The 22,245-nt window shown below is 39.1% G+C and overlaps 1 protein-coding gene across 1 annotated transcript in view; it reads right to left on the reverse strand.

Annotated features, from left to right (window-relative positions):
- Positions 1-20,726, reverse strand: part of LOC146651344 (general transcription factor IIF subunit 2-like) — a 66,851-nt gene extending 46,125 nt beyond the window's left edge. Inside the window, exons 1-4 of the mRNA XM_085385403.1 lie at positions 20,661-20,726; positions 19,241-19,314; positions 18,984-19,002; positions 18,057-18,201 (exon numbers count right to left, since the gene is read on the reverse strand). Coding sequence (XP_085241529.1) covers positions 18,057-18,201; positions 18,984-19,002; positions 19,241-19,314; positions 20,661-20,726 — 304 coding nt within the window. The remainder of the gene's footprint in view (positions 1-18,056; positions 18,202-18,983; positions 19,003-19,240; positions 19,315-20,660) is intronic.
- Between the last annotated feature and the right edge of the window lie 1,519 nt (positions 20,727-22,245).

Here is a 22,245-nt window from a genome sequence, read left to right on the forward strand (position 1 = left end):
GCGAACGTTGTATCTACTGGCGACAGAACATCACATTTTAGCCCCTCTATCATTATTCAGGGTGTCACGTGTCGGCTGTGTGGGAGCGCAGCAGGGGATGGTTGAATAAACCTTTATTTCAAGAAGCAAAACAGAAACGAGAACACACATGGCATTTCTCTAGCCAAACAATTGCTGGCTCAATGGGAGCCAGTGATTCACCTTACTGTGACTACAGGGAAAAACAAATGTGAGATCTGCATTTCTGAGAAACCTGCAGGGTGCAAAAAAAAAAAAAAAAAAAAAAAAAAAAAAAAAAAAAAAAAATTTAATTTTAATCCACATATTTTGATTTTCATTCTCTGCAGTAGCTTTTTTTATGCACAGAGAGGCACAAACCACCCACCTGTCCTAATGCTCTGGGTAATAGAAACATATTGCCAATATTTCAGTGATGTAAAGCTACAATGGCATACTGCGTCCATGTATCCCCTATATGTAACTGAATCAGATAATTTACAATTAAGTGCTCATATTTATTAGTGTTTTATACAATTTAACCAAACACCAACCTCGGGGGTGAAAAATTCAGTGAACAAGGAAGAGTTTAAAAAACTTAAGGCTGGCTCCAAAAGTGAGTCATGTTAAAAACAGAAGACTGTATATAAAAGATGGATGTTGATTCTGGGTCTAAACAGGAAGCCAATGTTTTTTGCAAGAGTCTATGTGGAAATACAAACCTCATGTCATATGTCCCAAATAAACCCTTTTCAGATTAGAGAACTGGTTAAATTGTGAGTTTAAGCGTTACTGAATATGACTTTATGTTCACAACCTAAACCAAGGAGGTTATGTTTTTGTAGCTTTTTGTGTGCGTGTTATTCAGTTTGTAAACATGATAGCACGAAAAACTTTGTAGGGGTGTAGAGTGGGGTCATGTTAACAATCAACTAAAATCTTCAAGGTCAACTTAATGATTTACTTGGTTGGAAATTGACAACCTGTAAGGCTTGCAAGTTGTGCGAGTTGGTCATGTGGGTAAGCTCAGATGAGCTACTTTTTGGTAGTTTGGTAGTGTTCAGTTCTAAAAACAAAATTGCTATGTCAAACTCAACTCAGCTTTTGGGTTAGCCTTTTGGGGCCTTAATTTTTTCAAATAAATCTGCTGGTTTAATGCCACTTTGTGGGTTAATGTGAGCCCAGGACACTTTCACAAAGATTCTTAATCTCAAGAGTTTGACTTTCTATTTAAAATAACATTTTTACCTTATTAAGGGTTTGAATTATACATTATTAGAGGTTGCTTTGAGTGCCAGGTAGGCGCACAGGACCGGTAGCTTTGCTTCAGTTGAACAGTCATAAAACTAGACCTCTTGATTGGATTTGTGGAGTCACGTTCAAAGAATTTTTAATGCAAATATCTTATGAATTACATCAGAAGACCTCTATGAAAAGACTATCGAGGGAACAGTTCACCCTGCCCGGGATAGGGTTTCCGGGGCCCCGCCCTGGAGCCAGGTCCGGGGAGGGTGCCCGAGGGCGAGCGTCTGGTGGCCGGGCCTAAGTCCATGGGGCCCAGCCGGGCACAGCCTGAAAAAGGGACATGGGCCCATCTTCCTGCAGGCCCACCACCCGCAGGAGGCATCGTAGGGGTCGAGTGCAATGTGAGTCGGGCGGCGGCCAGGAACGGAGGCCCTGGCAGGCCGATCCCCGGCTACCAAGACTGGCAATTGGGACATCCAGTTGAGGTGGTTCGGGCATCTGACAAGGATGCCCCCTGGGCGCCTCCTGGGGGAGGTTTTCCAGGCATGTCCCACCGGTAGGAGGCCCCAGGGCAGACCCAGGACACACTAGAAAGATTATATCTCTCAGCTGGCCTGGGAACGCCTTGGTGTTCCCCCGGATAAGCTAGAGGAGGTGGCTAGGGAGAGGGAGGTCTGGGCTTCTCTGCTTGGGCTGCTGCCCCGCGACGCGGCCCCGCATAAGCGGAAGAAAATGGATGGATGGATGGATCTTATGAATTATATTGATTGTTACTATTCTGTGGCCCAGACTGTCTGAGACATGAGTCTGTAGGTTTTTACCTCACACCTATAGTTCTACTGACTCATCTAGTCTGTTTTTCTCTAAGTTTTAAATGGTTTAAAATGCAATTTTTTTATTATTATAATCAACAAAAACATCCAGTTAAGAATTTTAAAAAAAAGGGGACAAGATAAAGGACCGTCCCTCCAAGTATCGTCACATTAAACTAATTTTAAAATCAAATCAGCAGTCAGAAACATCCTCTGCTTGCTCTCATTTACAGATAATGTTATAATGATAATGGCAGATAATGGCTGCATGTTGCCCCACACACACACACACACACACACACACACACACACACACACACACGCACACACACACACACACACACACACACACACCTGGGCTGTGGGTCTGTGTTGTGTCATTTATGTGCAGAAAAGGAGACATGAAAACTGCAATGAGGCAGATTTAATTTATTACCATTATAATCATATTAATTTAATCCATCAACGGAAAATAAGATGAAAAATTGCTTTGAATTGCGAGTTACTGACCACTAACGATCCACAAAGTCATCCCCCATTTCCACAACTCTAACATACACAGTGGGTGCATCCTACTAAACAAGCCTGCAACTGTGAGCAGACAACTTAGCACTCCACCTTCTTCTAAAAACAATATGAGAATTCCTGTTTTTAGAAGGAAAACAGGACTTTTCAAACCAGTGGGTGATATCATGGTGATGACATCCATCTTTTAAATACAGTCTATGGTTTTGGCTATATGACACCATTCCTCTTGGTTACATGTAATTTATATAAACATGTTTTTCACATAAATAATCCAAATGCATTTGTTCTTTAGGCATAATTGCACACGCCATCACCAAGTGCACTTAGCTGAAACTGTCCAAACCATTTATATCACAGAGGCTAAAAAAAAAAAAAACCCCAACAACAACACAGCAAACCCCACCACCACCTCTCTATATAATTCAACAAAGTTGAAAAGAGCACCACAAACCACACTCTTTAATTTAAAAAATTAATTCAGTTAACGCAAATCTACAACACTTTCAACAGAAATATAACACTTTCATCACAGAGGGATTTACTGCAGGACTGATGCATTAGTTTGAACCATTTGTACCTAATAAACTAGGCACTGAGTGCATTTAAATGAGGCGGTGCTTTCACGATTCTGCTTAACTTGCAAGCAATTGAGCAGGCACTAAATATGTTTTTCATTCCTACGCAGTGGGGTGGCATGAGCTTTTAAAATGTATGTGTTGATTGGTAACAATGGATTCTTACGCTCCCGATGTGCAGCTACCAGCCCAAACGTGACCCGAATAAATGAGAGGAGGGAGACAAAGGAGGAAATAAAAGCACAAAGCTGAAAGTGAGGGTCTCCAGACACATAAACACAGCAAAACAAATGTCAGCTTGCGAACAAATTACTTCCAACAATACCTGTGACATTATATTTTCAGAGATATGCTCTGCGCTGCGAGAGAGCAGTGCAAAAGGAGAGAGCTGACAGCTTCAACCAGCCCTGACTGCAAGGATGCCCAAGAGGTTTGAGCCCAGTGAAAGCAGGCGGAGGGAGCTGGGAAGCCTCCCCACTGGCTTACCGCAGCCTTGACTCGCCTAACAAAACACAGAAAGACTGCTCCTTGACGTCAGCCAAGGAAACGGCCCAGCCTTTCCACTATTCGTGCACAACTTCTAGCATGGCGAGAGGATGGCTGAAAGCTGGAGATGAATACAAACAATTCATACTGGAAAGCCTGCTGAACGCTTCTGAATGAAGCCAGATATAACCAAGCATCGGCTGTTAGTGTCATCTAACTACAAAGCCATGCTTTTTTTCAAGAGGTATCCAGTCAAGAGATATTCCTCTCTAAAGCCTCAGCAATTCATAAACCACACTGGTGGAATGAACCTATAAAGCTAAGCCACCCGCACTCCTTCAATAAAACACCTACGACAGTCTGCCCGGGATCCAACCAGCAGCCTGCGCGCTTCCAGAACTTTTGAGCGTGATGCTACTGTGCAACAGGGATTTCAAATAACAACACAGGACAATTTCTGCTTTATATTTAGCCTGCTCACAGCCCTCTGAATCGCTGCCCACATTTCCACTTTTGTCTCTCTCGGAGATCTGATATTGTTGTTGTAAACGCATGCTTCCTGTTCGGAACAACAGCCAAGCCAATCAGTATTTATCAGTCAGACTACAGATGGTGACTTTATCAAGCTGTCGCACTCCAACACACAGGGTCACATCTTAAATATGGAGCTGCAGAGTGGGAGGAGGCCCTGGTTTTATAGATGCTCTCATAAGGAATCACAGTAGTAGGCATTTAGAAAACCTAAAGCAACGATCGCCATTACAGACACAGTTTCAAATGCCTTCCTCCGTCCGTTCCTCCAAGAATGACTTGGTTGGTGTGAGCAATGACAAATATTGCCCAGAATCCATCTGCACTCGCACTTAAAATGATTTATGCTCATTTCTAGCTCCATATTTCATCTCTTTAAATGTTCTCTTGATAATTAAAGATACTTCTTATTTTGTGTAGCCCCTCAGTTCACATGTGGCCTAAAATTTAAAACACGTGTTTATAGCTATGCTCCCTTTAAGCCAGCTTTCTTCTGATTGGCTGCCCCTCTCAGACAGAAGGTATGAATAGCAGGTGGTGGAAACCCCTGCGCTCACAGCCAGGCTCCTGTGCCTGAGATGACCATTTTAGGTATGTCCCCCTTTTCTTCATGAAACAGATTCAACAAGGTGCTGGAAACATTCCTCAGAGATTTTGGTCCATGTTGACATGACATGTTGTCGGCTCTATGTCCATGACGTGAATCTCCCTTTATACCACATCCTAAATGTGCTCTATTGGATTGAGATCTGGTGACAGTGGAGACAATCTGACTACCAGTTTGAAATGATTTGAGCTCTGTGACATGCCTGGTTATTCTGCTGGAAGCAGGTGCAATAAAATGATGGACATGAGTCTTTGAGTTTAAACAATGCTCAGTTGGTACCAGAGTACCAAAGTATGCTAAGAAGCTATCCCTCACACAGCACACTACTCATCAGACCAGGAAACATTTTTCCTGTCTTCTGTTGTCCAATTCTGGTGAGTGCATGCAAACAGTAGTCTCAGTTTCTTGTTCCTTGCCCACAGGAGTGGCACCTTGTGCCGTCTTCTGCTTCTGTAATCCATGTAGCCTTCAAATCAGCTCAGAGTAGCCTGGCAACTTCTCCTCTAACCTCTGGCATTAACAATTCATTTTCAACAAGAGAACTGCAGCTCACTGGATATTTTCTCTTTTTCAGACCATTTTGTATAAACTCTAGAGATGGTTGTTTGTAAAATCTCAACAGATCAGGAGTTTCTGCCTGCGTGGCACCAACCACCACCCTGTGCCATGTTCAAAGTCACTGAAATCACCTTTGCCAGCTGCTTTTCTTCCTGGGTTATCTTTCTCAACAGAAAGTTCTCAGCATTGTGATGACGCACTACAACAAATTACACAGTGACATAACATCTCATCAACAACGAAACACAGACACATTCAAGATAAGCTCCTTAAAATATAACAAACCAGATACACCGCAACTGCTTCCTTTGCTTCAAGCTCTTCCCAGTGTTTAGCAAACTTTGTGACATACTTGATATCATTTCAGCATAAATAAATCTATTACTAAAGCACACAGACTTTAGAAATACGTTCATTTGTGGTCTGAAGCCTTCACAGCTTGATACAGTACTGTTCTTTGAACTAAAGGAAACACACCATCTTTACGGTATAACAAAGTTTGTTAACCTTCAGGGAAATCACTGTCCAGGCAGGAAACACTGTGAATCCATTTCACCTGGTTTGATTGTTTTGCAGGCGGTGGCCACAGACTATAGCTTTCTCCTTTTTCCTCCAGACTGATTTTTCTGTCGTTTTGCTTTTCATTACTGCTGGTAGCCTGAGATGATATCTGCAGCCTATTGAGGCTGCACAGCTACTCCAGCTCCTTCAAAAACACAAACACTCCCATATGTGCCGACATAAGGTTTTCTCTGTACCCCAGTTTCAAAGAGTGTGGTACCATGAGACAACAGGAGACAGGCTGTAATATGAGGAGAGAGCTGAACAGGACCATAGAAGGGCATCAACCCAGCAGCACGTTTGGCATCTGCTCCTTTGTGTGAGAAGGAGCAGGAGGAACACTGTCAGAGCCCGAAGACACGACCTCCAGGGGGCTACACATGTGCATGTTTGTGACCAAACTGTCAGAAACAGACTCCATGGAGATAGCACGAGGGCCCTACGTCCTCAAGTTGGGACCTGTGCCCACAGCCCAGCGCCTGTGCAGCTTGACTGACAGTCACCAGAACTGGCAGGGCTGCCACCGGCACTCATGTCTGTCACGTGTATTAAATGTCCTCCTGCAGCCTGTCTGGTAGAATGATTATATCTGTATGAACTGAAATATTACTTTTTATAAAACGTAAGTGGAATCTTTGTAAGGATAATATTAAACACTAAAAGACATTGACACATTGTTACAATGTCTCTACAAACAAAGCTATGTGTTTTCGTAGCACCGTAATTGACTTTTGTGTTTAGGGGGAATATTATTTGTTTGGACATTGCCTAAAAACAGACTTCTGGGCTCTGCAGGGGCTGTGGTGGAGTGCTGCATCAGTTGATCTGGCTCCTAAAAAAAAAATCACTTTAACCAAAAAAAAAAAAAAAAAAAAAAAAAAAGGAACCGAAACCAACTAAGAGTTTGGGATGAGCTGGCGTGAGTGAAACACAGCTAATAAGTCCTCAGCATATGTGAGAACTCCTTCATGGCTGTTGTAAAGCTTTCCAGGTGATGACCTGGTTGAGAGTGTACAAAGCTGTTCATCTAAAGTGTTAATATACAGCTCCACAACAAAGAGATCCGCAAATGTGGAGGTGTGCTGATGCTTTGGACTGGTACTCGAGTTTATTGTCATTAACTAGTTTTTCAGATAAAAATTAAACCTGTTATTTTAATACAGTGGACAGCAGGCCACACAGATCGCCTTCTTTCAGCTGCTCCCTTTAAGGGTCGCCAGAGCAAATCATCAGCTTTCATCTCATCCCATCCTTAGCATTCTCCTCTGTCACACCAACCCTCCGCATGTCCTTCTTCATTAGCTCCATGAACCTCCTCTTAGGTTTTCCGCTTTTCCTCCTGCCAGGCAGCTCCATCTTCAACTTCCTCTCTCCAAAAACAGCAGGCAACACACATGGCAGGTGAAAAATCAAACACTGTTTACTTGCTAAACAGATCATCTCAGAATTTATCCTTGCCCACGATTATAGAAGAGTTCTATATTCAGCACTCACAGTTTCATCTACCAGCAAGACAGAAGTCAAAGAACCAAACAACACAGTGTGTACATTTGTTACTTTTCCCTAAAAGTCTAGGGAATGTTTTAAATTAACAAACGTATCCATGTCGAAAGGAAATTAGGCAAGGAGGAGGCGAAACTGGCAATAAATTAAGGGTTTTAATTATTAATTAAACTAAAAGAGACGGACAGGTTGCTATCACCACCAAAAAGGAGAAAACACAACAAAGCTCAAAAAGTTAATCACTAAGAAAAAGAAAGAAAAATCAAAACGGTAAATGATTTGTGCACCGTCCTCTCCACCGAGCAAGAGTAAGCATGCACGAACAGGGAATGAAAACATAAGAAAGAATTCTGAAAATAAAATTCTGAAAAGCAAATAACTTATGTGACAGCTAACATCGCAAACACCTTTAAACCCATGTTTCTGACTTCTAGGGCTGTTCGATATAACGATAGATATATCTAGATATCTATATCTCTCTCTCTCTCTCTCTCTCTCATATATATATATATATATATATATATATATATATATATATATATATATATATATATATATATATATATATATATATATATATATATATATATATATATATATATATATATATATATATATATATATCTCGGATGACGATATAAAAACATCTATCGTTTCATTTTACGCTATCGTTTGTTTCGTGGTGTCGCAAAGTAAACTGTTTATGGCAATATTTATTCGTCGTTCTGATGGTCACTGTAGTGGCTATGTTAATTTATTAAAGTTCTCTCTTTCTCTTATATGTAATATAACCACACTGCTGACCGACAAGCGCCTGTTTTTACGCGTTGTCATTAGCAACAGCGACGGTAACACCTTCGCGTGTCCGCTTGTTTATGTTCCACATAAACCTTTCACAATAAAGCTCAAGATCCTGTTGAGACTTTTCAAAATAAACTGAATCACGTGAAAGAGCAGATTATTTACGGATGAGAAGTAAAAAAGAGCCGCCAGGTGCTAAAAAATAAACCTTAGACTCAAACGTTAGAACAGGCTTTTCCCCGCAGCACACCGTGTAATAAATACAAAGAAAACGGCGGCCGTTACAACTTATGTCTAAAAATGTATAGTTTCATGCATCGGTTAAAACCCTCGACTCCGGGTAAAGGACGCGCAGCTGGAAACACTTCACACAAGTCGAGCTGCCCGAGATTCACAGAAAATGTTACATTTTTGTGATTTATATCGTTATCGGGACGATAGAATTCTTATATCGGGATATGAGATTTTGGTCATATCGCACAGCCCTACTGACTTCCACATATTTTTAATGGTGCCTTCAAGTGTCAGGAGACAGCAGGAAACCACAAGAAGAGCAGCATCTGCAAAGCTCTGCATCGACTTCCTCACTCGTCAGCAGTGCAGGGTTTGGACTCAAAGATCAATAGTTACCTTCAGAGCTACACATCTTCTTGACTTTGGGCTACCTGCACTTTTCTGTATCTAATCAAGTGATCAGATATTTTCTAACTTTTTAAAACAAGAGGAGTCAACTCTAGTTTCATAAACAAATGCAGGTAAAGGACTGTTGTATGCAGGTGTGAGCTTATTAGAAGTTAACTTTATCAGTTTTAGGAGCATTAAAGCATAGATTAGCATTAAAATGTTTTTACAAGAAAATTTATTCAAACACACTAACGGGGTTCAGAATTGCACGATTACACCGCACAAGAGCGGTAGAGTCAAGCCTACAAAATAAAATATCTATTCAGAAAAGACATTTTATTATTAATAGTCTCAACAGACTGTAAAGCGAACCAGAACATACAAGAAGGAAAAGGGACTACACACCCGAGTGTTTCAACAAGTGTGCAAAGTTATAAAAGAACTCAAAGTGAATCCTGTAGCTGTGTAAACACTGATAATAAGAGGACAGACTGTTCTGTGGTTTTCAATAGTTTCAAAGAACTCAAGGACTGCAAAGTCGGAGTGAAAGCTTCACACAGACTCTACTGTAGCAGAGCAGCACATTACATCTGGCTTTTCTTTTCTCTTCTGCACGCTACTGTGGCAGCTAAGCCTGTTGCTTAGCAACCTCTTAATCAATACCTGGTTCTTTTTGCTGGAACAAAGCAGAACAACGAGAGGGGAAATAATGGAGGAACATTTAGCTAGCAGCCTTACAGGACAAAAGGCATGTCAGGCACCATTTGTGCTCGTATCAATCATGAATGGTCACAATTAAAAACCTTTTACAATTGTTGGATCAGTGCATACTTGTATAGCAGAGGTGGAGGAATGCATTATACAGAGTCTGAAATGTTTGGATTATATGGATTAGACACTGCGTGGTTGGCTAAATTACATATTTCCTTACAAGCAGAGATGGATCAAGCAGGCCCAGCCAACTCTGGGACGTTAAATGGAAGAAACGCTTTTGCGTCACAATGTAATTTGCATATCACTGCCACACAGTTTTATATAGCGTTATTCCAATTCTTCAACTGAATAACACCTTTTTTTAGGTTTTTAGATAGATGTTTGTCAGTGATAAATAGTCACTTCAGTCACAACTGGAAATCAAGTTTAGAGTTAGTGTGTCATGAACTGAGCCGGACCACATACAGCAGGTGTGAGGGTTCCCAGTTTGAAGACTGGAGTTTGATTTTTGGCCATCGTCATGCGTTAATAATGATAATATATCACAGAGATGATCCCTAAAGGGAGCAGTCAGACATCGAAACTATTGAAAACTAAACAAATGATCAAATCAACCAAATCAACCAACCAAATAAAATAAACTCGATTGCAAATAGTAAGTACACTTGAATCACAAGATTTTAAGGGAATAAATTGTTATTAAATTAAGACTAGTAATAATGCCGCTTCTGATATTTTCTCACTCTAAAAGGTATCATTTTAGTATTTAGTTTCTTAAAATCTTGCAATTTCAACATCCTGTACTTCTGCTTTGTCATACATATCTACACTGTCCAGTCCTCATGCATGTATAGTAACCAGTTAGTCCATAATTTATCCCAATCTCCACTCTGCACAAATGCACATACAAATATACATATAAATATGCTATACTTGTTATTTTCTGTTTGTCTATTCTACTGAGTACAATGAGGGTAAGGAAAAAGTTCATGTCCCTTGATGTGTAAATATACAAAGCTGAGTCTGATCAAAGACTTTTCTATATAAGGATCTATAGCTGATGACATTCTGTGGATAATAATACCAGCACGTGTAGGTCTGACAGTAATCCAGCTGTGCAGTAAGACTGATTATGACCAAAGAAAAAAAAAAACATGATATGTATTTATTAAACAAAATTACTCTCAGTGGATTCATTAAAGAGATGAAACATAGCTTTGTAATTGAGCATATTTCCTTAAACCTTAATTACAACTCAAATTAAAAATAAATAATAAAATGAACTGAAGTCACCATGCGACAGTCTGGTAGAAAGAGAATTTGAAAGCAAAGCAAATGAAAAGGATGCGCTCAAAGACAAAACAGGAAAACTTTTTCAAAACAAAGCACAACAGTCAGTTTCTCTCGATTTATTAATGTTTGGAAGCCAAAACTGTAACTGAAAATAAAATTCAGTTACAATTCACTTTAGTAGTGATGACTAGAACTGCAGCCATGATATAATTAATGACATCGTCTCTGCCTTTAAGTTAGTTCAGACCAACTGTACTTAAAAAAGGTCAATTTATAAACATGCGACATCTACAATGACTGCAAACATTGATTAAATTGAGTTTAACTAGGATTCAAACCCACTGCGATCTCTAAAAGGAGTCAAGAGAAGGTAATATAGTGGAAATTTAAATGCCAATGGCTGATTATATAATTTCCCAAATGTATCACACAGAAAATCCATTATTTCAAAATATAGCCTGAACCTGCTTTGGCCGAGGTGTCAAGAATCTGTTAACATTTGAGTAGGTGAGGCAAAAAGTGTGAGAGCGAGAGTGCAAGTGCAGATCAAACCCGTGCAGGCGTGCGTGCGTGCGCAGGTACGGTTACGGCTGGAAAGCTGCTGTGTAATTGTACGTGTGCGCTTCGGAGTGCGAGACTGTGGGGAAGCGAGTGGGAGACCGGTGTCATACAGTACACCTTTCCTGTGGGCGAGTGGGGGTGGAGCTGAGCGCCGGTCAGGTAAATAGAGACTACACACCACCGCATCTCAGAGGACATTATCCTACGTCTTGTTTCCAGTGCACTCTGGCAGTCAGGCCAGCCATCTGGAGCACCAACACCTTCTAGAAAAAAATGAAGAGGTTTAAACGCCTCCTGTGCCGTTTCCACATTCACAAACATAAGATTATAATCCTGGTGATCCTCTGACACCTGTGCCCACCCACTGCTGCTTCTGCTGCTGCAGACTAACGCAATAATGTTTCTCTCTTTAAAAAATAAAAAAAATTATTAAAAAAAAATTACAACTCTAAACTTCTGCTGAAAATTTTCACTTCAGCACGTATTAAAGTGTTTCTGTTTCTGGTTTTAATAAAGGACTGAACAAACAGAAAAAAGCCTTGAAAAAGAGAAACTGAAATATCCATTATCACATGTAGGAGGTATTAACATGCACATGCAAGTGTGGGTGCATCTAAAGTGCGTGAAGGCGGTGATAGAATAAACCTCGATAAGGACAACGCTTTATTTTAATTTTCATTACAGTTTGGTAATAGTTTTCTGAGACAGAGATGGCTGATAACGTCGATATTAATTATTATTCTGTGATTTGGGGATAGTGCAAATATTCATAAACACAATTAGGTCCAAAAGGTTTTGAACCATGACAATTTTTCGCAATTTTGCCTCTGTGCACAACCACAGTGGATTTTAAATATTACAGATGTGACTGAGTAGAGACTTTCAGCTTTATTTAAAGGATTTCAACAAAAGTATGGCATTAACTGTTTAAGAAAGAGTTTTTCTTTTTATACAGAGTCATTATTTTCAGATGCTCTAAAGTCATTGGACAACTGACAGGCAGTTTTATGGCCAAGTGAGGCTTGGTACCTCATTTCTTTTTTAAGCTTAAAAAAACATCTGGGGTTGATTCTAAATATTAAACTTGCATTTTGTAGCTGTTTGCTGGCAACTCTCAATACGAGGTTCAAAGAGATGCTAATGCAAGTGAAGGAAGCTATCTCCAAGCTGAAAAACCAAAAATAAACCAATAACCTAATAAACTAGAGACAGAGGAATGACTTTAGGAGTGTCCAAATAAACAACCAGGTGCATTCTTAAAAGGACTGAGTGCAATTGCCAGCTCCGCAGCACAGAAACACCTAAAAGATCCCAGAATGTGAATAATTTAGTCAAATGCTGCAAAACTGTTCGAACAGATAAAAAAACAAAAACATATACTACATGTTTGTTACTCGATCTCAACCTAATACAGCATGTCTTTCAGTTACTAAAGAGAAAAGGCACGGTACAGCATTTCAAAGGAGGTTCTAGACTTCAGGCAAAAATGACTGCAAGTATTAAAAAACAAACAAACCTTTTGTAAAAATTGCTTTCAAGCTGCTAGAAATGGAGGACTATCTGTCAAAATGCTGCCAAACAGTTAATGCATCACTTTATTTAAACTCCTTGAATTAAAGCTAAAAGTCTGCACTTCAGTCGCATTTTTATTGTTCGATTTAAAATCCACAGCGACGGTGCACAGAGGCAAAACTACAAAAGCTGCATCACCGTCAGTCTAATGGCCTAAACTATTATCTCTTTACCAAAATTGAATTTTCTTTCCTACACGGGCACACAGGGTCCCATTAAAACATTTAAAAGGGTTGCATAATACTCTCAAATGCTGGAGGACATATTTGTTTTTTGGAAACATGAGTTGTGGAGGATTTGGGAATTGATTCGTTTCTGTGAACTGGAAAATAAATATTGAAAGTGAAATTTTCCTATATTGAAAGAAAGACTGGTTCAGATTTAAAACAACAGGGATTTACTTTAATTAACTTTTTTTTAATACTTTGGCTAAAAAAATGAAGTCAACGTGCAGTTAAAAAAAAACAAATAAAGTTTTGGCTTGAACCTGTTTAAAGTTTTAAAGTGTCCATCATTAGTGGCAATGCTACTTTGATATCTAGATCCTCACATTTCTACATGCTATAGCTGTAGACTCACACCAGGGGGCAGTGTTAAAGTCTTTTGGAACAACTTGTCTGAGGGCTACTAACATTTGCATCTGTGCTGTAATTGGTCCTCTAGCTTAATGAGTGTTAAAAACAATTTTAAAAAAATCCACTTTCCAGAGTTCTCATGTAAACTTTCTTGATCTTTAATGGTTTTTCTTCACTTCTTTCTCTTCGTGGTGAACTATAAACTGAAATAAACTTATCACCTTTCTGTCCCCGCGCAGCACCAACGGCTGCTGTTGCCAACAGACTGCACACAAGCATGTCTGTGTTGGTTGTTATTCAGGCCTTTACCCTACACAGACAGACATAAATATAGTATCACAAATAACTTGACTCGTGGACTGGATTTCCCAATGGTGCTTGTGGTGTTGAAGCCTATTAATTAAAGTATAAATTAGTATCAACCAATATAAACACATGAGCTCATGTCTGGCTTACGTGGGAGCCATTCTTATAACTGAACCGCTCGTGTAGTAAATTTACTCTATGAACACTGCCTTCCTTTTCAGCAAACTATACACGACCAACATGTCTGCAAATTTGACACGGTGAATGTGTTGGTACTAATGGTTTGGCTACACCGCCATCTTCATGTCAGCTCCAGCTCTTAAAATCTATTGTTACTGACACCCATGTATACAAGCTGCAGGGCTGAGTCACTATTTGCAAGTCAGTCACACAAAGCAGGAGCACTGCTTTGGTTTCTCTGTGACACAGTCCAACATCAGCTCATTCTGGAGTCATTCCACCTCAGATTATTGTGGTCTTTCTGCTCGACCATCCAAATCAGGGATGTCAAATATCGTGGGCCACATACAGCCCATTCTGATCTTAGGCAGGCCGGACGAGTAAATCTCATCATTGCCCAGATTGTCCTGTAATTATAAAACAAAAGTTTAAAGGCTACTATATAGTTTTTGTTAATTCACATGGTATTCACCCTTTTTTCTCTCTCTCTTTTGACACTGTGGACCACTTGTAAAAACTGAATTTTTTAATGACATAAATAGTTGAAAAAGCTACTTATTACATTATTCTGTTGAATGACCATGTGGTAAGTCTTTATCCATGGAAAGAGTTATAAAACTTCTGAAAATAAGTCCAAATATTGTGCCATTCTATACATGGCTGCTTCCCCTGAGCCTGGTTTTGCTGGAGGTTTCTTCCTGTTGAAAGGGAGTTTTTCTTTCCCACTGTAGCTAGAGAGGGCCATCTAATTGTTAGGGTTTTCTCTGTATTACTGTAGGATTGTTACCCTACAATAATACAGGCTCCTAATCGCAGTATGTGAACACGGCAAGTAGACCTTGCAAGGCTACTCACATGAAATGAGTTACTAATTCTTTTTTCATTACGCTTAATGGTTTTTATTTATTTATTTGTACATATGACAACTGTTATATATGTGCGTTTTAATGCCTCTTAGTACATTTTAATCTTAACCTGAATTATTAGACTCCTCCAGGGGAATATGCTTGTCTATAAAGTGGATCTCAAGGTTAAATTCAATATATTTTCTTCAATTTTGGGATTAAGAAAGTACGCTGTGTGTTTTATAAATAAAGCTGTAAACCATTCAGAAATTGTCCTTTTTTTATTAGTGTGCACTCAAATATGCAACTCTGTATTTTATCTAGTCAATACTCAGATATTTTTTAGGTATCTGTCCCCTGGTTCATTTTTATGGTGAGAAAAGCCAGTAAAAGTTTCAGGCTTTCACCCGTAATATTTTTTTGTTATATTTATGTTCAGGTATCACTTCAGGTTTCAAAGTCCAAAAGAAAAGGGTCAGGAGCTGCAGTAACCCTACATTAAAGTAACCAAGCATTAAAACTTTGTTTTTCCAATTAGTGTTCTGAAAATATCTTCAAAGATTAAGTTAAAATTTACTTGCGGTGAGGTGTTTCTGTTTCTTTGCTGTAGAATGTAATATTAAAAAAAAAAAAAAAAAAAAAAAAAAAAAGCTTTATCTGTCGTGTTGCTGGGGAAAAAAAAACCCCCACAAAAAAAAAAAATGTTCTTTTTCTCTCCAAACTGCCCACGAAATGTATTCACTGCTCCATTAGGATTCACACCTTCCACTCTGGACAGACTTCTGGTCTCCAGTCAAAACTAATCTGGTAACGCCCGGGGAGCGCTCGAAATACACCACCACCCAAATGCGTGTCCCCTTATCGGGGTTTAAAAAAAAAACAAAAAAAAAAAAGCACCACCACCACAAACAGTTATTTCGTTGTTACTGAGCACCGGCACCCTGGGAGCTGCAGAATTGCTCTTGACATTTTGCTGATTTGAGCACCCCACCCCCTGCCATTTATTTACCTTTTCACTAAATGGAAGTTTTCACTGAACTGAGAAAAAAATATTTTATTCCACGTCAGGGAGCTTTTCTTTCCATTTTCTAATAATTTAACTTTCAGTTATTCCCCTTTGTATTGCCTAGAAATGTTAATTAAAATCCAGTTCATTGTTCTTTACTTTTGATTCACTCGACTTGTTCAAGTGTTAAAATAAAGTTATCCCTTTAAAATTAACACTCTAATCTATTGTAATTCATGGTTCACACACTCCCAGACACCAAACCATACAGTTGCAGCTATTTTTAAGCCCTTGGTCTGATGCAAATCCCGACAAATCCCTTTGGCTCAGACGGGGTATGACACATCGTGCCTGGCAGCGAACGTCCTCCACAAATCAGAAGCCGCTCTCCGAGTATCCTCATGAATTTTACAGTGCAATCAGTGCAGAATATATCAAAAACAGCTTTCCATCAGTGCAAGTAAACCTAAGAGACTCGAAGGCTACTTAAATGTCACATCCTGAGTAGATTCCCAGCTTTTCTTCCCCCTTATATTAGTCGTCAACATGGCAGCTCAAAGACTTTTCTCTTTCTATTCTCCGATCGATCAATACTTTACAATTAGAGGAACCAGAAAATGGCTTTTATGGTTGCTTTGACTGGAACTCATTCCACAGCATTAGCATAATATATTGCAAGTGTGCAAGGAAGCTACTCTAATGCTGATGCCTGCCTTGGATCTAAACCACATTTTTCCTGTTTTTCTGATTATACAACAACTTCTCTTTTCTTAATCAGACAACGCTACCTCAGAAAACGACTCTGCGCCCCATTGACCTTGAAAATTGAGCTTTCTAAACATTTTAACAGAGTAAAAAAAAAATAATTGTATTTTAAACTTCTCCTAACCATAACATAGTTGTTTTTGTAACTAAACCTAATTTAAGCTGTTGTCACACATGAACTCCAGATAACAGATAACAGATAAAATCAAGTCTGCACAGAGGTGGTCTCACTTTAGCTGAGGTTTAGATGAAGCTGCTGTCTGGGTACAGCTCACAGGAGGCAGTGCGCACGATGCCTACTTGCTTGCTGTGAATTCTCCATACGCATTACATTCTCGCCTAACTCTGCAAAGCCAGGCTCTGGTGAAGACCCAAAGTGGTCCTGACGTGCAAATTGTTCCCCTGACCTGATTTGAAGTGAAAGACTAATCGATCTCTCAAGCAACTGATTCCCTTCAGGATCCCTGGAGCCAAGTCTTTCTGTTTTACTGGGCAAAGTAAATGACTAGAGGTCTTTGAGCCTCAACAATCTCAATCTATTCTCCAACTTTAAATGCATAAGAAGCACAGCTCGCTGGCTTGTGGCCGGGTGTGGTATATGAAAAGCACAGTGGGACGCTTTTTGTAAGAAGAACTGGAGGGCAGGATGAACTAGCCCCAGGAAAAGTGTGGATACAGACAGTGGGACGGTGACCATGGAAGCTGGAACCAGCTAATGAGTGCGTAATAACTCACCAGCCAAGTCAATTCTGCTTGTGAGTAGCAGCCAATAAAAAGAAAGCTACCTGAAAAACAAGGGTCTCCTTAAAACAAGAGCTAAAACAGGACTGCACCAAGGCCTTGTATAACATTGTTAAATCTGAAAACTGTGAATTATGCAAAGCACTTTAATAGAATCCAAGAATAAAAATACAGAGCTGGAAATGGCCTTAGTGGGTCTCATTTAAAAGAAGTCTAACGGCCCCAGAGTCAATCTCCTGGTCAAAATTAAGACGCGTTTGTTCCACCTCTGCTGCACCTCTCTCTTAATAACCTCTTAAAAGTGGAAAGACACTTGTAGGCTGATTCAGGAATCCTTATGTGCACTGTTACGAACACTGCAAACAAAAAAGCATCATGATTGTTTAGTTGTTGCTCTGAATATGCAGGAAGGATTCGGTCGTATTGAAAGCAAAACCAAAAAAAGTTTCTTTAATTATTAAATAAAACAGAACTTTTATATTTTCTCCCTCTTATATCAAAGCCGATCTTTCTCGACTTTATTATGCACCACCCTGCAGGAATCACATGCACTGTCTATCTATTTCAGTTTGAATCCTCGAGCCAGCTACCAAACATGATCCAGATGGCTTCATGATCCGGCACGAAAGCAGCACGGAGACGAGGGCTGGAACAGCTGGTTTAGACTGACCTGTGTTACTGTGGCTGAAGACTGCCATGGTCTGTCCACCCACTGGGTGCATTGTGAAGGGATGATCCTTTGGGACCTCCAGTGATGCATCGTTCTCCCCCACAGCATCCAAGGCTATCAGCTCGTCACTGAGGCTGAAACATACCTGAGAAACAAAGCTGGAGGTCAAACACGATGCACTGAAATCATATCGATCCATCAGAGGGAGGTGGGTCAGAGCAGCAGCAGACAGTGATGGGATGTAATATAGAAGAAAGAAAGAGTAAAATTACACAAAGCTAGCTGTGATATAATCTTGATTTTAAATATAGAATATATAGGTGGGACTGCGGATATTTGGACAGTGACACGATTTTAATCATTCCAGCTCTGTAGGCCATCACAGCAGATAAAAAACTATCGAGTTTCAGCTCAAATGACAGGCAGACTCTCAACAACAATATTGCATTAACTTTTAAAGTCATTTTAAACACAATATTTTACACGTTGGTAATAAAACCTTTATTTTTAATACTTTGACAAACCTTTTGCAGGCGATAAATACCTGAAGCCTGAAACACTTGACACCAACAAGAAAACTGTTTTCAACTTTGTGATATTTTTTAATTTTTCTTATACAAGGTGTAATTCCTAAAACCCTCAAATTAAACCAGAGTCTGCACTTTAAGTCATTAATTCACAAGATAAGTGCAAATATTTGGTACACAAGTTAAATATTAAAAATGATACCCATGTCCAAAAATATGAAACTAACTTGATTTAGTATGAAGGTGTGTATATCATTAGAAACAAGCCATTCCTGCTGATCTAAAAAACAGGAAGAAAACAGGCGGAAAGGCCTTTAAAGGTCATCTCATTGTAGTTAAAAACCAGCGTGTTTTATTCAAACATTTAACCAACAAACCAAATCATCCAAAGCTGACTCACCTCTGTTTTGCCTTGCTTCCTGTCGGAATTGTGAGAAAACAGAATAATTTAACATTTCATTAATCTCAATAAGTCAATAATTACAATTTTCCCACAGCTACAGCCAAGATTCAGTTTATGATGATGATGATATAAACATTCAAAAACTGCCATTTTTGTTAAAAAATACTTTTTAAAACAGCTGCTGAACAATCAGCTAATCACTGCAGCACTAACACTAAAAACTAATATGGACACATCCACACTGAGGTACCTACTTTCCAATGGCAATCTTTCCAACTTCTCCCTTTTCTGCAGCTTTGTCCCACTGCTGAGATAAATACTTGGGAACCTGGAGAGAAATGCACCAGTTTAAAGGCATCATAAGAAGAGTGCGTTCATGTTTGGGGGAGTTGCTCTTCTGGCTGTTGCGTTTACCTGAATTTTAGTTGACCAATTTATATGCTGATATTTTTCCTACTGACTGAGATCTATAGGTGGTAGGTATAGGGAAATAAAATGAATTAAAATAATCTGCTGTCACTTTGTTTTTGTCCTGGTTAAATGCAATAACACACCCGATGTGCATCTTTAGGGTGAACTATGCATTGGCGGTCATAGCATGGTTGAAGGACGTTTCTCCCATTGCTGCTGTTTTAAATACAGATATCGATAGATGATCAAATGGCTAGTTTAGTCCCCTTATCAAAGGGCTCTAATCATAAGTATCACATGCACTGGGAGCTAGCACCATTAGCTGCCGCCTTGAAGTTGGAAAACAACACAGTTTCTGATGTAATCCCAGAGGTATGAGTCCAAGATACCTGACGAAAAGCTGAAACCACTTCTTGAGTATAACATCATTATCTTTACATTTTCTATACTTATTTTTATGAATGTTTTCATCTTAAACTTTCTGGACTGAGGGAGAAAATGTCTTTGATGTGTTATTTGGGATTAAGATTCATTTACAGAAAACAGATGTTTTATTTTATTACTGGAAATTTGCAGTCATTTAAAATTTTATTTTATATTCAGATGATCTGTGAGAGAAGTGCTCACCCGTTAAGGAATTAAACAATGAATAACCAAGGGAATAAGTCACAAAGCCATCCTCTAATTTATTTTGAATATCAAGCATATGCATTCCTTTTCTCTTTATTTTCTTCTCAAGTCACAATTATTTGTACTTCTTGTATTGCAAGAAATATTTATTAGACTTAGATATTGATAAAGGACAGCTTAAAATCTTGCTCCGATTCTTGGGCTAATCTTTTCCCTCCCCATTACTACGATACCACGTGAATGCACAAAGTCAGTGCTTCAGTTGTTTTTTCTCTTGGTCACAAACACACAAACATATTCCGCTTAAACACCTAGCGTAAAACAATAAGTACGAGCACTTCTTAAAAAACAAAACACAACAACAACAACAAAAAACGTTTTTCCAAGTTCATGTGAAGTTACCCGCACCCGGAAGCTCGTTTTTCCGATTATTCTCACGCCACATGAATGCGCAATAAAAGTTCTGTAGCTTCAATCCTTCGATCAAGTCGACACCTTTAAGTAAGGTGAATTATTTAAAAAAAAATCACTTTTCAAAGAAGTGCCTGTGTGTTACCAATAAACTGATAACACCTGTGAACGTCTGTGAAGATGAAATGACGTCGTGATTTGATCATTTTCAGGTAAACAAACCTTCACAAGCCACACGCCTTTACTTTGTTTGACTCCAGTCAGGTCAACCTCCATTTTCTCTGACATCGTTTTAAACAGTAATGCGAGAATTGGCTAAATAAACAAGTACAAACAGGGACGCCTGGTGACCGTTCAATTTACTCAGGAGTATCCAATTAGGCAGGGAGGCTTCAAAATAAGACTTCCTGTTCTATCTTTCAAAATAAAACGGATTTTTATGATTAAAAAAAAAATACTTGCACAGAAATGTTAAGTCTTGGCTTTATTATGTAAAATAGCCTGAGGCTGATTATACCTCGCTTCTTATCCTTTCATGGAGAAAAGAAAACCACTTTATTTTCCTCCATTATCTGCAGGTTCACACATAGATTAAAAAAAAAGTTTCTCTTAATACTCTTAATTTTTATTATGTAACGTCCTCATGCGTGACCATTTCTGTGGACAGATTTTCAGCTCTCAATATTTTGATTAATGTGGGACTGTTTGCTCTTTAAAGACTTCATTTATCACGGATCTGCTGGGGGAGAAGTAATGACATGACGGGGACAAATGCCACAGGCTTCTGTGATTTTATGAGCTACAGGCTGCCTATTAAAATTACATGACATCCCATGACCAAGACAGTGATTAAGGGTTGTGATCTTAAGCCTTCTCCATCCAAGTCTTAGACTATTTCTTCTAAAATAAGCCTTCAGTATGTGCATATTTAGATTAGATTGAAAATTAAAGAAGTTAAAATGTTAAAAGGAAGCTCAACAGCTAATTATGTCCACTTTTTTTTACAATAATTCAGCCATAATGGACAAGTAATCATATGGTTGCATCAAGCAAAATATACTTAGGTCAAATAAGGACTGAACGACGGTCTAGACCTCTGAATCATCACTCTCTCAACATTCAAAGAGAGCAAAGAGAGTCTGATTGTCAGGCCACTAAAGTCCAGGGTCAAGCGCTGCAATGAAAGCATTATATGTGCACGCTGTAGGTGGCTTTAAAGGACACACTGCTGAAGCCCCCAAGTTTCTTATATCACAGCATAAACAACCTGGTGAAAAGTACAAAATTGACGGACATCTCAGTCTGCAAAGGTGTGAAAATAATGATCGCTGCAAATTACTGTGCCTTAAGTTTAAGATTTCCTCAAGTCTTCAGCATTAAAATGCTGCATTTTTGGACATTACATGTCTAAAAACAAGAGAAATACAGTACCAAAGGACATTAAAACCAACTATATTAAGTATTAATGCACTTTATGACTTGTTTCATGTGTACGGAGATCATAAAATTATCATATTGCCCACTTTCATTCATCCTAATCCTAATGTCCATATTTATCTAATTGTTTTAATTCAAAACCATTTACTGACTGGTACCATCATCATGTGGATCAACAGGAAACCTGGAATCGTTCAAAAATGAAACTAATTATTATTATTTTATCTAATTTTCACCTCCTCATCTCCCTCCTGCTTGTGACCCTTAAATTAATCTCAGTAGCTCAATGCTGAACGATGTCACTCAAAAACGCATCTTGAAGTGAAAGAAGCTATCCACTGTAGGAAGCGATAAGATGAATACTGCACAG

The sequence above is a fragment of the Rhamphochromis longiceps genome, linkage group LG16 (assembly GCF_057381845.1).
Source record: "Rhamphochromis longiceps isolate RC_006_pf linkage group LG16, R_longiceps_female_GT1.1, whole genome shotgun sequence".
In the NCBI taxonomy this organism is placed as follows: Eukaryota; Metazoa; Chordata; class Actinopteri; order Cichliformes; family Cichlidae; genus Rhamphochromis; species Rhamphochromis longiceps.